We start from the raw sequence: 14592 nt of genomic DNA, 5'->3' as shown, positions 1-14592 counted from the left end.
TACTGCTCTGCTGTATTACAATGCTATTTTTGTTTCGACCGTGAGGTATGCTGCTAGCGTGTGGGCTTACCTAGCATTTGAAGACAGAATAATATCTAAGCTAAGATCAGCACAACGCAACGTGCTATTGAGAATATTAGGAGCATTTAAAACATCTCCAACTCGCTCCCTGATTGCTATAGCGGGAGTCCTCCCACTGGATTTGGAAGTGCAGCTCGCAGCGACAAATTACTGACTGAAGAAAAAGTGCTTCGAGGATTTAAGAAGACAAAATATTAATGTAAGTTGTGTAAAAGAGGCTAGACTCTATTTTGAGACGAAGTGGGAGAATGAATGGGAACAAGAGTCATCAGCTCACTCAAAACTCTATATTCCGAGCGTGAGCATACGAAATTCTTGGACACACTTAAACCCGACCAAAGGATTCGTTCATTACATAACAGGCCACGGTCCTTACGGATCGTACTTAAAAAGATTTAAGCTCAGGACAGAAGACAATTGTAAGCAGTGTAAAACCTTGGATACTCCTGAGCATAAAATTCTTACATGTCAAAATTATAATTCCAAATATATTTTGGACCTGAGAAGGAACCTGGGTAGATTTACAGCAACCACTGTTTTGGGAAACAGGTACAAATTTTCCATCTTGAATAAACTCTCAGGTGAGATCTCAAATATTGAAGAGTCGCAGTACAGTCCGATGGAACTGGTGAACATCAGGACCTACGAAACTCGCTCAAGAAAAACAGAAAAAGAGCTGCTCCAAGATAGAAGATCAGAGAGTGGAAAGATTCTATGAGGATGGTCCAACTTCGATAAATAGACGAAAGTTCTACATTACCTCTTTAAGAGGAAGAAGACGTCCGGAGTAAAGTATGATGAAGACTTTGGTGTGTGCTCTGTTGTGATGTTGTGATTAGTGTTCGAACCATTGGAGGACTTTACCGAAAATACATCTAGTAACTGAAGACAGCACTAAAAGTGTGTCATAGGAGATCCTGGAAGATTCTCTCCCACCTGAGGTCCACCAGTCGAGAGAAGCTGCATCCTATGCCAGGACCAAGATGTTAGATGTTGGATGGTTTGACCATAAGAAGAAGATGCCTGATGCTTGATTCAGCCAGCTGACAGAAGAGGAAGCTATGGAACACCCCTAACTTCGGGATATTCCCTCTCTGAATGAGTGTTTCTAGTCTACGGACGATTATGGAAACTCCCACTAGATCTTAGCCTCTTTTTCAAAGATTACACCATTTAATTTCTGATGAAGAGTCTAAGGACTCATAGTAAAGTATTCGCCTCATCATTATATTTAAATTATGCTGACCCAGAGTTATATGTTTTATATTGTAAATATCTGATTCTAATATTTTATTTCTATTTATTTACTTGTATTCTCTTTTTTCTTTTTTCTTTGTCTTTTTTCTCTTTTAATATTTTAATCAAAATTAAAGTTCTAAGTAAAAAGCAAATACGCCTTGGTTTAAAATTCTTAGGTGCCAAGGCCTGGTATTCACTCTCCTTGCTCCTCTCAAAATCCTAATGGGGCACAACCGCTCTCAGCAAAAAATATGCACACAAGAAAGGCAGGCTACGGTAACTGCGCTGGGAGAGAGGATGCTTTTGAGTCCGAGGTGAGAGGTGGTTGGACGACCTCGTCCCCCGTGCCCCATACCTTGTCACGGCCCGTTGTTATCGCTGGTATACGTACGTACAAAAAACGCGTCAGTGTACGCGACTAGCGATCTGCCTGTCAGTTACGCGTGTTGTCGCAAAGTGTTCATCCTGAGGCGTGTGGTGAAATTGAGCACATTGCTGAAGTGACCGTTAGGAAGTACGTAGTGCGTACCATCTGTGTTGTCTGTACTGGGTGGACACCTGTCTGGAGTGTTCAGTGCTGTAGTCGTGAACGGTACATCAAATGTCAGTTTCGTAAGTATTCGTGTGCTCCTTTGTGAGCCTGACAATGGCGACATACACCACCAACGAGCTTGCCGATATGCATCTCGTTTACGGTGAGAAACACCAAAACAGCCATCAGGCAAAGCATTTGTATCGCGAGCTATTTCCAAATCGGCGCCTACCATCACATGTCCTGTTTCAACAGGTGGATGCTCGTTTACGTGAAACTGGATCTGTACGACCTAGGGTGTGGGATCGTGGCAGACCGCGCAGTGTCCAATTTGATGAGGAAGTTTTGGACAGGATACGGGAGACGCCAGGTACCAGCACCCGTGCCATTGACCATGTGCGACACACGCACCATATAAATGTGTTACGCGTGCTGCACGATGAGGGTATGCACCCATACAAAGTGCAGAGGGTGCAACACCTGCAGCCGACGGACTTTCCCCTACGTCTTGATATTTGTCAGTGGTATTTGCAACAAACCCTTGCAAACCCCAATTTTCAAAATGCAGTGTTGTGGACCGACAACGCACTATTCACCAGAGAAGGCGTCTTCAATACCCATAATAGTCAAGTGTGGGATGTGCAAAACCCGCATGCAATCATTGAGCGTCATTTTCAGTGACGGTTTGCAGTGAATGTGTGGTGTGGCATTGTCGGGGACAATCTGATAGGTCTGTACGTGTTGCCAAATACTTTGTCCGGTGGGAACTATTGTGTGTTCCTACGGGAAGTTCTACCTGAACTGTTGGAAAATGTACCCCTTGCAATTAGGCAAGATGTATGGTATCAACATGACGGTGCCCCTGCACATTTTGACAACCGAGCCAGAGCTGTACTCAACAATACATACGTTGATAGATTTATTGGTAGGCGTTGACCTGTTCTGTGGCCACGTCGGTCACCCGACCTCACAATGGTAGATTTCTTCTTGTGGGACGAAATGAAGAGGCTGGTCTACGAAACCACGGTGGAAAGTGTGGAAGACCTCGTTGCTCGAGTTACCGTCGCTGCTGGGATGATCACTGACATGCCCAACGTATTTGAGCATACCAGAGCGTCCCTGCTACGCCGATGCCGTCTGTGTGTAGATGTGGCTGGCGGACATTTTCAACAATGTCTGTGATATGTATCGTATGTCATTTCCACAGCCAATAAAGAATACTACTTGTGTACGTGTGTGTCATCATACACCTCTTGCACATGTTGTTTGTGTCCCCTCTTCTCTGGGGAATCTCCTTCTGCAGCCTGCTTTTCGGACACTTCCTGGCGAAATGTTCTTCATGTGCTATGACCTCCGTCATTTCCCTTTGTACCCCCATTCGATACCTGCGTTCCATGTCGGACATACATATTCCCGGGAATCCCTCACTTATTGTGGGGAATCCCTGCCGCATTCATTTTCGACACGCCATTTGTGCATCATTCGCTAGCCCAGGTGTGTTTTCTTTGATGTATATCGTACCTCATCTTCTTTATGAGTACTATTTGTCGGCATATCGAGGTGTGAAGTCCATTTTCACACGATTTCGGCATCCTCTAGCTCTGATACGGTGCGTCATCCGACAAAATTCCATTTACATTTTCGTCTTCATTTCACTTGGCAATTGTATTAAACGGAATTTTGCACCACCCTGTATATATACGCCGAGGGAGAAAGGACCGTGAATTGTGAAAACTCGTGGGCTCCAAACAAAATACATCGTAGAAGATTACTCTGAGGGCCCTTCGTACTTATGATGAAATTCGTACTTATGATGAGGTAGAACTGTCCTTTTCCACGTACGTATTCGTACTTATGATGACTTTGAACCGGCCATTTCCACGTACGTATCAAAAGTAGGTGAAAGCTCATACTGTTTCCAACTACTCGTGAACGATCGTAAAACAAGTAGCCTAATAATTGCAGGTTAAGTTATATCACGTAAGATCGTAAGAAGAAAAAGACAACCAAAAAACAACGCTTGCAGGTTAACTTAGACCGTAAAAGGTCGTAAAAAAGTGAATAGGTTAAGTTATATAACGCAAGATCGTGGCATACCTACAAAGTATGAGATGGGGAAAACCGAGTTGCAGTGAAAATTGTACTGGAACGTCGTCAAACATCATAAAATCCACAAAAAAATCGTCATAACATGAAACAACTGAGGCTAAATGCATAGAAAAAGTGGATACCTACTAAGTATATGGTGGAAGGAATCAATCTACACTACTAAGCTTCTTGAGAATTGAGTTAGGATTATTTTTTGTTTAAGTTTTAACCCTTGCCATCGCACAATACTCTTAACGAAAATAATATACATATTCTGAACTATTTTAAAAAACATCACTATTTTCAGGTTACTTTCTACAACAACTTTAAGAACCAAACATAAATTGTGACTAATGCAATGTACGTAATATGCTTGATGTACTGTTGAGCTTCCCTTCCAAAATTTTGTAAAATTTTAATTTTTCAAAAAAAAGCAGTAAAGATCTTGGGAAAAGACCCAAGTGCACGTAACTGAGAGTTTGTGAAAATGTATGTTTTAAATGTACAGTTAGCTCGTAGCTGGAAGTGCGGTGGCGATTATCTTTACTGCTACTTCTTCTTACAGTTATCAGCTTAGTTCGAAGTTACGAAGCTACATGGCTGCCTCATGGACATACTATCGGTTCCACACTCGACAATTTCACCGTCAGATTAAACAAGATGCGATTCACTAAAAAAGTTAAATTCGTATAGAAGAAAACCTATGTTGTTCGGCAGAGCTCAACTAATGTCCAAGCAAACAGTGGAAATTAAGCACCATGTTTTGAAGAGTTCACTTGACGAGGTGGTGTTCGAGAATTTATGACACGAACACCTGTTCTACAAGGTGCAAGAACCTTATAGAGGTAATTTGGCGCAGTGGTTAGAGGCACCATCTTGCGGAGCTTGTGTTTTATGAGTGGAGTCCTGGCCCCGGTTTTTTTTTATTATTGTCATTGTTTATTGTGTGTATTCCCTTCACTTCAGGCTTTGTTGTTGAATGATCGTACCTTAGAAAAATCTCATTAAATTTTAAAATTATTTTTACTGTTTATATACTTTCATATTTTTTGAAAAGTTTGCCTACAAAGCATTCTCACTAAAAGTTTTTTTTCTCCTTCTCGAGCAACACAAACATTGCACAGAAATTGTACAAAGTTTACAGTCCAAATACATGTAAAATTTTTACATATTAATGGTGTTTACATCAACAGACAGAAAATATAAATGTTTCGACTTCCTTGCGCTTCTTGTGCAAGAAAGTATGTATGCTTGTGTTTCGCAACAGCATTTGAGATATATGAGATTAGCAATTGTCACGTTCCCGTGTTCGGCTCCTTTGGACACCACAGGTTTCGTTACCTTCTTGTATCGGACTCTGTTTTTTAAGGCTAAGGTAACACCTAGTTCGTTGCCAGAGATACAGGTCGGAATATTCCGTTCTAATCCCCGAACGGCTTGTTTTATATTATTGGTTAAATTTTGTCGATGTTGTCGCTGCTTTTCCTAATCACAATTCTATGAATTGATATCACCTGCTTTATGTGATACCGCTATTCCAAGACGTAGCTTTGCGTAGAATTTCCTGAAGTTGCTGTTCCCTGCTAAAAGATCAAATTTTTTGTTAGCGGTGAGAAAAAGGTACCTGGGTTAAGACCACGGGACGCCTTATTACTAACTCTGCTGGTGATTATCAGTCGAAAGGTCCTCGTTGGGTTTAGGTTAAGACCTCGTCCCCCTTCCAGGTTTCCGAAGTGATCCTCAATCAGCTAAGTCGTCATCCAACGGATTAAGATCCTGACTTGGAGGGACTTGGGAGCGGAGTACACACGGGCTAAGACCACATATGTCTCAATATTTCTATCTGAATTTCTCGCTTTTATAGCGGAAGTTTGTTGATTACGTTGCTAAGCGATTTTCAACTATCTGTGGTAACCAAGCAAAGAATTTAGCTTTCTGTCTTTCTGGTTATTCGTAATTCACAATTAAGATATTAAGATTATTCTTTAGTTTTTATCAATCCTTTTAACTTATAATTGTCTTTAATATTTGCAGCGTAACATATTTATTGAAATATAATTTCCATGCGTTGATACTGATTTTCATAACATGTAGAGATTTGAAAGAGGCCGTTGTATAGGAGCGTCCTGAACATATAAACATAATAAAGCGGCGTTCCTATAGGAGAGTCCTTGTAACTAATGAGGGGTACCTGTCACCATTATTGAGAGAATGCCAAATTTGTAGTGATTGGTTTCCTCAAATTTATTTCATAATCATACAGAATGAATATATAGCCATTTTTTCAATTATTTACATTGCAGAAACGTGCTTCCTAGTGCATAAGGGCTTGTAGTTCTACATTTACACATCAGGCTGTGTGCCAATCCATGTAGTTTGAAACTAGACTAATAAATGGCGAGCAGATCGATTTCCTGTAATTGCAGTGCTTCCAAATTGCCAACACACTGTTTTGGAGAACGAACTATGGATTTGTTAACTGGCAGTTACATTCACATTGAAAAACCCGGTGCAAGTTAGCGCTGGCTGCTATCTCCAACTTGCAGTTGGTTAACAGAAAGATTAACAGGACATTGAAAATGAGTAACTGTAACTCGGTTACTAGTAAAAAGTAACTTATCGAACACTGTAAATAGCCTGTAGCCTAAGTTCAAAATAGTGCATACCTAATCTTCCTGGTGCTGTTGTATAGTACTAACACATTGTATTCCGGATTTTTGTCATTTCACATTACGTGATTAATAAGAAATGTATGCATTGAATACAATTTCTGCGGAATTGGTACATCATTGCCGCAATTGATACTTGTTACTGTAGAAGTCTATACAAGTATTTTAACTGTTCCAACCACCCCGTCACAAGGAGATTTTCTGTGGTATGTGGAAAAAGAAGCTCCATTTGGAAAAACTTCAATCAGCACAAATATGTATTATTTATTCTTACCTCATATTACTTATCGCCATGAAGAGTAGCCAAAGAAGTATTTCCATATTGAGATAAATGCACAAAAGAATGTTCTCAAGGAAAATTTGCTTAACTTGGGAATGTTAATAATGATAATTATATTTTTCTAAAAAATTGAAGACAGTTGAAACTAACTTGGATACAGTAAAACCTCGGTTTTACGTTATTCAGGGGGACCAGACTGAGAAAAATAAAAATGCAAGAACATGTAAAACCGTGGAAAATTTCTTAGCAATTTGCTATGTTGGGACCACCAGGATTGAATGCAAAATGCAGGAAAATGTTAAATCCAGGAACTTAAAATCGGGGTTCGAATGTAATTATTATTTGTAAATGTTAATTAATCTATACATTTTGGAGAGGGTAAATGCCTCAGCCAGGTTACGCGCATGCTTACCTTCACACATAGTGAACAGAAATGTTGAATATTATACCTTAAAACATGTTGTACTTCAGGCTTTGTGCTAACTACATAAGCATTTTTAATAAGATTAACTTTTAATGTCATTTGATGCAAATTGTCTGAACAGTCCTTCCCATTTTTTCTATCAGGCATTAGTACCTACTCTGAGTTACCTACATATAAAATGGGGGGGAAATTGAAGGGGGGACATTGCACGAAATTCGCTCTTGAAGTTAGTAATTTATTTTTCTAACATGAAACTGTACATAAAAATACATGGTTATTGATACATTCAATTAAAAGAAAGCTTACACTATTCTGAACATTTGAGTTTGGTGTTTTAAGTCCACTTTATGCACAGTAAGGCTATTCGGGACTGGACCTACAGTTTAAAGTTGGATCCGAACCACTTGTGCCTCTACCGGGTACCGAACCCAGGAGCCCTTCATTACAAGGCGACGACGCTACCACTGCGCCATTCTGAACAAATGAAAACAAACTTGAAGTCTCTACGGCAAACCTGAAGGCAGATACTATCATATATAACCTAATGCCTGTCATTGAAAGTGGAGCCGGTAGTGACCTACACGAAGAATTAAAAAGCGCTTAACTTGTGAACCCTTTGAGCAATCTAAAAAAATGTCATTTTTGTAATCAACATTCAAAGTTCTGTAAGTATACCGAATTTCATCAAAATAGGGGATGATGGGTGACATGGCCTGGATGATTTGACATGGAATGACCCTATATTTAATCTTGAAGCCTGCATCATAAATAAAGAACTATTCAAATGGAAAAAGTATTGCTAAGCATTCAATTTCATGAATGCTACAGAGTGTTTCATTAGTCGTTCAAACCAAACTTTGAAAATATATATCATGGAAACCGTCAGAGATATTTACACCGGGTTTTCTGCATTATACTCGTAAAACCTCATGCATTGAAATATTTTTCAATACTTCATATTATCAGCTTACTGTTTACAGAAAATTACATAAATGAATAACTTGTGGAAGGCAGTGTCTCCTTTCGGTGAGAATAATTGAAAGAAATTATGGAAGGGTCATAATTAGACGTCTGATGATTGATGCCATGTCAATCTGTCATTTGCGACCAATGTTATCATGTGCAGCATTTGATTTATTTATGCCTGGCGAAGATGTGAGTTAAGTGAAAGTGTGCCATTTTAGAGGCATATCACCTTAGTTGGAAACACTAGCAGGTCGACATTTTGTTAGTAGACGCAAGCAACATGTGCCTAAATATTGGCCATACATTAACGTTAAAAATCAAAAATCATTTTGCACCGAATTTGAACTCTTGAGAGGATTCTGCGCTATCCGTGGCTACCATGACATCTCGCCTATGCCCTGTGGCCTGTCGACCGCTGAGCCAGAACCAGTGATGTTATATAACACGCCAAAACTAACACCGATTTTTGAGATATAAATCCATTAAATGCCGCACATGACCAACATTAGTCGCAAATGACAGATTGACATGGGATCAATCATCAGACGTCTAATTATGACCCTTCCATAATTTATTTCAATTATTCTCACCGAAAGGAATCATTCTGGAAAATTGTTAACACTGCCTTCCGCAAACTATTCATTTATGTAATTTTCTGTATACAGTAAATTGATAATATTAAGTATTGAACAATATCTCAAAGCATGAGGCTTTATAATAAAGAAAACCCGGTGTAAATATCTCTTACGGTTTTCATGATATACATTTTAATAGTTTGGATTGCGCTACTTTTGAAGCACTGTGTAATATATAATTCATTAACTGTAAGTACTCTGTTAGCATACTGTATCACCTTTGTTTCATCACCACAGCCTTCTTTTGCGCCTTGCCACAGTACTGCACCTCTACCACGTTTCGAGATATCTGTGATAGTATTTAAAGTTTTGAAAAATCAGTTGCGATAATGCTTTAAAAGAACTAATTAGTTGCTGTCACTTTCTGAATGAATCATTACGAATTTCAGTCTAATTCCAAACCTTCTCCTTTTTCAAACGTTCACATGACGGTTGAGCTATTTCTGTAAACTTCTAGTTAAATTTGAGTCTTCAATTTGCCAAGTACTTTGGGGCTCAATTCTTGCTAGGATCACCCATTATACAACCTTTGTTCAATAAATACGATGAATGAATTGCTGGCGTGCGCTGTAGTTGGTACTATTGTTTGACGGTCAGGTCAGTGAACCCCTAGGGCTATCAGTCATCCTTCGCGAAGCCGTGTGGTTGTCCAGACGTGTATTTTGTGTGTACGCGTTGTGGAAGTAAGGTGCAGTGCAGCGGCGCTGTTATGGGTGAAATGGAGCAACGTACGAACGTGAAATTCTGCTTCAAACTTGGGAAAACGCCAAGGGAATGTTACGATATGCTGCGCCAGGCGTATGGAAACAGTGCTTTATGGAAAAAGTGTGTGTACGAGTGGTACAAGCTCTTCCGTCAGTGTTACAAAAAGGTTAGGTGCGAAAGGTCGCGCATCAACACAATGCTGATTACCATTTTTGATGCTGGAGGATCATTCATAAAGAATATCTGCCAGAAGGCACGATATTGAATGTGGCCACATACGTGAACATTTTGGATCGCCTCCTGAAGATAATCAGATGTGTGCGCCCACAGTATATCGAAAATGGATTCTGATATCTGCCGCACGATAACGCACGACTCCATACCACCATAACCGTGCAGCAGTTCCTGGCACGTAAGGAGGTTGTTATACTCCATCATCACCACCCCCTTATTCACCAGATCTGGCCCCTGCCAATTATTTCCTTTTCCTTCGCTTGAAGAAACACTTAAAAGAACAACGGTTTTCGGACATTGCCGACATCTAACGCAATGTGAACGATGAACTCAACCGCATTCCACAGGCTGCCTTCGCCCAAAGTATGCGAGACCACTACTCGCGTTCTCAGAAGTGCATGACCATTGGAGGCGATTATTTTGAAGGACAATACTGTAAGCTGTATTCCTGCATACATGTACCGCCTTTCCTGCAAATAAATCATGAAATCATTCATTCAATCTTTCACTGTATTTATTGAACACAGGTTGTATTTGAACCATAAAGTTGTGACCCAGGAAAGAAATTTCATTACGTGCAAATCCACTTTTGGAAAACTTTATAGACATGTTCACATTGTTAAGTTCATGTAAAACTAATTGCACTTGAATGTTCCATGTTCCATCCAAATTTTGCTTAAAATCAAAACGTTGTACAGATATCACGAAATTACTCAAATCCATAGAGAAAATTATATTCATTCCATCTTGAAATAAGCAAAAGCTGATCGAATGCCAAAAGGTAAATAACGAAATATATATTGCTCTCCTCGATAGGAAAATCCTAGGTTGAAGGTATTTGTAAGTTGCCTCAAGATAAATCGATCGATGAAAATTAGTTTGCTCCTGATAGCATTGCAGCGTTTCATTTAGAGGCTCAACTCTCATCTGATGTGTAATTACATGTTGATTTATTTTCCGAAAGTCTACCACTGGCTTCTATAAACCTTTTTTTGGAACTATGTGTAATGGTTTAAAGTATGGAGATGATTCCGGATAGATAACCTCAATCTCTGTCATTTTCCTAAATCTTTCTCTAAAGCGTGTCTTTAAGACATAGGAATTGAATATGGAACACTAGTAACTGGGCCTTCTGTGTCTCTCTGAATTATTTCAATGTGGTTAGCTAGGCACATACGAAGCACGAATTTGTAATTACCCTGAGTTGGCCAATACCCCTTCGTGTTATGTTACATTTTTATTTAACAATATATCATTTAATGGATAATACGTACATGCACTCAAGTGCCAAAAGTCATGAAATACCTACATGAAATAGTGTGGGACCTCTTTAATCCGACGAGGTGCAGCAACTCGACATGGCATGGATTCAACCAGTAGGTGGAAGTCCCCCGAAGAGATGTTTAGCCATGCAGTATCGATAGCAGCCCATAACTGAGTGGTGTTGCAGGTGCAGGATCTTGTGCGTGAATGGATCTTTCTATCATATCCCAAATTTGTTCCACGGGGTTCATGTCTGGCGATCTAGGTGGGCAAACCATTAGTCGGAATTGTCCAGAATGCTCCTGAAACCAAACGCGAACAATCGTTGCCCGGTGACATGTCGCAATCTTACCCTGGCAAATCTCATCGTTGTTAGGGTACATGAAGTCAATGAAAGGCTACAAATGGTCACCAAGCAGCTGAACATAGCGATTCACAGTCAACGATTGTTTCAATTTGACCAGAGGACCGAAACGCGCCCCACACTTCTTAGACAACTTGGGTCCTTGTCCTCATGGGGTCTGCGCCACACCCGAACCGTACACTCACTTCACTTAGTACTCCGGCAGTTCGTTTCTTTATACAACATATTTCCAGAAGATGCAATAAAAAAAAAGAAGAAGATAAAGTGTTCCCCTGTGCATAGCACCACGCCATGAAGGCGTATAGGGGGTGTGGGGGTAACGCCCCACACTTTCTTGATCCGGTCGTGAGTGGGGGTGATGTGATCAGCATCACGCCCCTGACCGCCTTTACCCCCCAGGGTTTCCCCCAGGTACCCATGTTATTCGACGCTGGGTGAGCGCCGGGGCCGCTTCCACCGTTAGAAAAGTTCCCGGATTTGAACCGGCCGGGGATCGAACCCGGGACCTTTAGCATGGTAGTCAGACGCGTTACCGACTGAGCCACCGCGGCAGAAGATGCAATACAACCTATAATTGTATCAATATACGCTGTATAAAACACAACTTATTACTAACATCGTTGACCATGCACCATCAGTTCCTACCAACTGAAATCCGGACTCATTTGACCAAGCTATGTTTTCCAGTCATCTGGGGTAAAATAAATATGTTCACGAGCCCAGCTGAGGCGCTGCTTCCGATGGCGTGCTGTTAGTAAAGGCGCTCTAGTCAGTCTTCTGCTGCCAAATCCCATCAACGCCAAATGTCGCTGAACTGACCTCACAGGCATGTCTCTCGTACGTCCCTCATTGACTGTTGTGATTTAGAGCAGTGTTGCTTTTCTGTTAGAACGGCTATGTCCCTGGTGGGGGATAATTCCTGCAATGAGGTACTCTCGGTACACTCTTCGTACTATACATCGGGAAATTTTGAATGTCTTAACAATTTCAGAAATGGAAAACCCCATGCTCAATTTTATTGAAATCAGAAATTTCAGTTGGACTACCGAAGTTGCTCGTTAACATGTGGACCCCACAGGCCCGTAGCCAGGCAGGGGCCAGGGGGGCTGAGCCTCCCAGGCACTGGCGTCAGCCCCCTTGACATTAGGTAAAACTATTTTGTATAATTTGTTTGCAGTGAAGAGTGAAAACGTAGGCAACTTAGGTGAAGGATAAATTCACATAACGTGCATGAACAGCAGTTATTACATTCTTTATCTGTACCTTCGCTGCCCTTGTTGCTACCTCCCGTTTAGACAAAAATCTGCGACATTGATGTCATCTGCGTCAAAGGTCAACAGATTCAAATTTTTGGAACAAAGGGGAGTTTCGTTGCTTCGGCCAGGGATGGTATGTAGGCTACTGTAGACACTATGATTGAATATTGTGCATTTTTTCTTGTCTTATCAACAGAATTAGTATGGAGTGTGTAGTAAGGGATGCTCTCAGTAGCAATCAAATAACACTTCCAAATAAGAAGTAGGAAGTAATTATTTTTCTTTATTCACAGGCAGACAGATGAGCACAATCTTGAATAACAACTTCATTGAGATATTCAATCTTCTGAAACCATCGATTGTTGAAGGGCTGTCGGCAGCTTTCCAAAGTGTAGTTGAGAAAATATTTTCAGCAGTTCCTTACACAGACATGTTCCAGTCGTCAGAAGACATTTAATAATAATACATTATATGATTGTTAAAGTATTATAGGGAAATTAAGTAATTGTACCCATTGAAATAGAGTATCATGCTAGTTAGATAATGGGATGATGTAATAAATGTAAAAAAATATTTTATTTATAATCATTATATATTTTATTGAAATAAAATAAAACTGGGGTTGTTAAAGATCCAGGAATTTTTAATAAGTTCAATTCGGGCCCAGGAGAGAAAATCTCGGTGCTACATAAAACCTATCTATTCTTGACACACTATTGAATGTTATATGGGTGTAATCTGGACTTTCTCCATTGGTGTGTATCCAAACGTCACGCAGTTGCATCCCTTGCGTTAATTCGTATAGCGTACGTGAAAAGTTGTATCCAGGGTTTTGGTCTTGAGTACGAATTACGAAGTTAAAATCCCCCACTAGTATAGTGTCTAATGTATGGGATGTTAATTCTGGCCCTACAACTGTAGTAAAAAAAAAACTTCTCTTGCCCGTCTGTTTTGGCTTCCTGACGGAGCATACACATTACAGAGAAAAACAGAGCCTAATATTACACTTATTTGTCTGCCATCAGGATAAGACACTACATTTCTTAATTCGAAGTGCCGCCTAATAGCTATGGCAGTCCCTTGTGTTAAGAGGGTAAAATTGTTGTATACTTTGAACATTCTCAGTAAGGAAAAATCGTCATTTGCAACCTCTTGTAATAGGGCTACATCAATAGACGATTTGATTAGAAAATCATTTAGAGCAATTATCTCTGTCCTACTTTTCATTTGATTCAAATTTATAAAATTTATGGATGCCAAGGTAAATGTTTGCATGATTATAACTGTCCACAACAGAAAAGTAACTTAAATTCTTCAACATTACCGATCTCCAACTTCTGCCTTGAATACTAAACTTGAGGATCATTTTAAAAAAAATTAAAAGAAGATGCCTGGAGGGAAATAGGTGCCGAGATGAATATTTGTGCGGACAAATCTGACTTCAAATCCATCATAAGCTCCGTACCAGTGCGTTTCTTATACAGGTTGGTGTGCCACCAACGTCGTTTTTCCTTTTCTTCTTGCACAAACTAGCCATCACTAAAGCCGCACCACTCATCACCAAAATCGCATACTTTTCCTCACGCGAAGATATCATGACAAGATGAACACTGAACAAATGATTGCCTGTGATTCGCGGTTTCCCATGGATCGTTGAAATTTTGCTGGTAAGAATAATTTCAGCGAACGGTTCACAAGCGGCTCGCAAACTGTTTGGATCGCACATGTATAGTATACACACCTTTAGTGGACAACTTACGAAGGTCAACCAAAAACGTGCTTCCTATGTAATGGAAATCACTTACGTCATGAATGTAATCAACAGCGAGCAGCAAAGTCCAAGTCCACAGGTTAAG

At 40.2% G+C, this 14592-nt stretch overlaps 1 protein-coding gene across 1 annotated transcript in view; it reads left to right on the top strand.

The window, feature by feature from the left end:
• Positions 1-13352, top strand: part of LOC145994358 (uncharacterized) — a 214521-nt gene extending 201169 nt beyond the window's left edge. Inside the window, exon 4 of the mRNA XM_083130474.1 lies at positions 13030-13352. Coding sequence (XP_082986600.1) covers positions 13030-13057 — 28 coding nt within the window. The 3' untranslated portion in view covers positions 13058-13352. The remainder of the gene's footprint in view (positions 1-13029) is intronic.
• The last annotated feature ends 1240 nt before the right edge of the window (positions 13353-14592 follow it).

The sequence above is a fragment of the Lepisma saccharinum genome, chromosome 10, assembly GCF_977018435.1.
Source record: "Lepisma saccharinum chromosome 10, izLepSacc3.1, whole genome shotgun sequence".
NCBI classification, from domain to species: Eukaryota; Metazoa; Arthropoda; class Insecta; order Zygentoma; family Lepismatidae; genus Lepisma; species Lepisma saccharinum.
The sequence above is the reverse complement of the archived record's forward strand: the minus strand, read 5'-3'. Positions and strand labels throughout refer to the sequence as shown.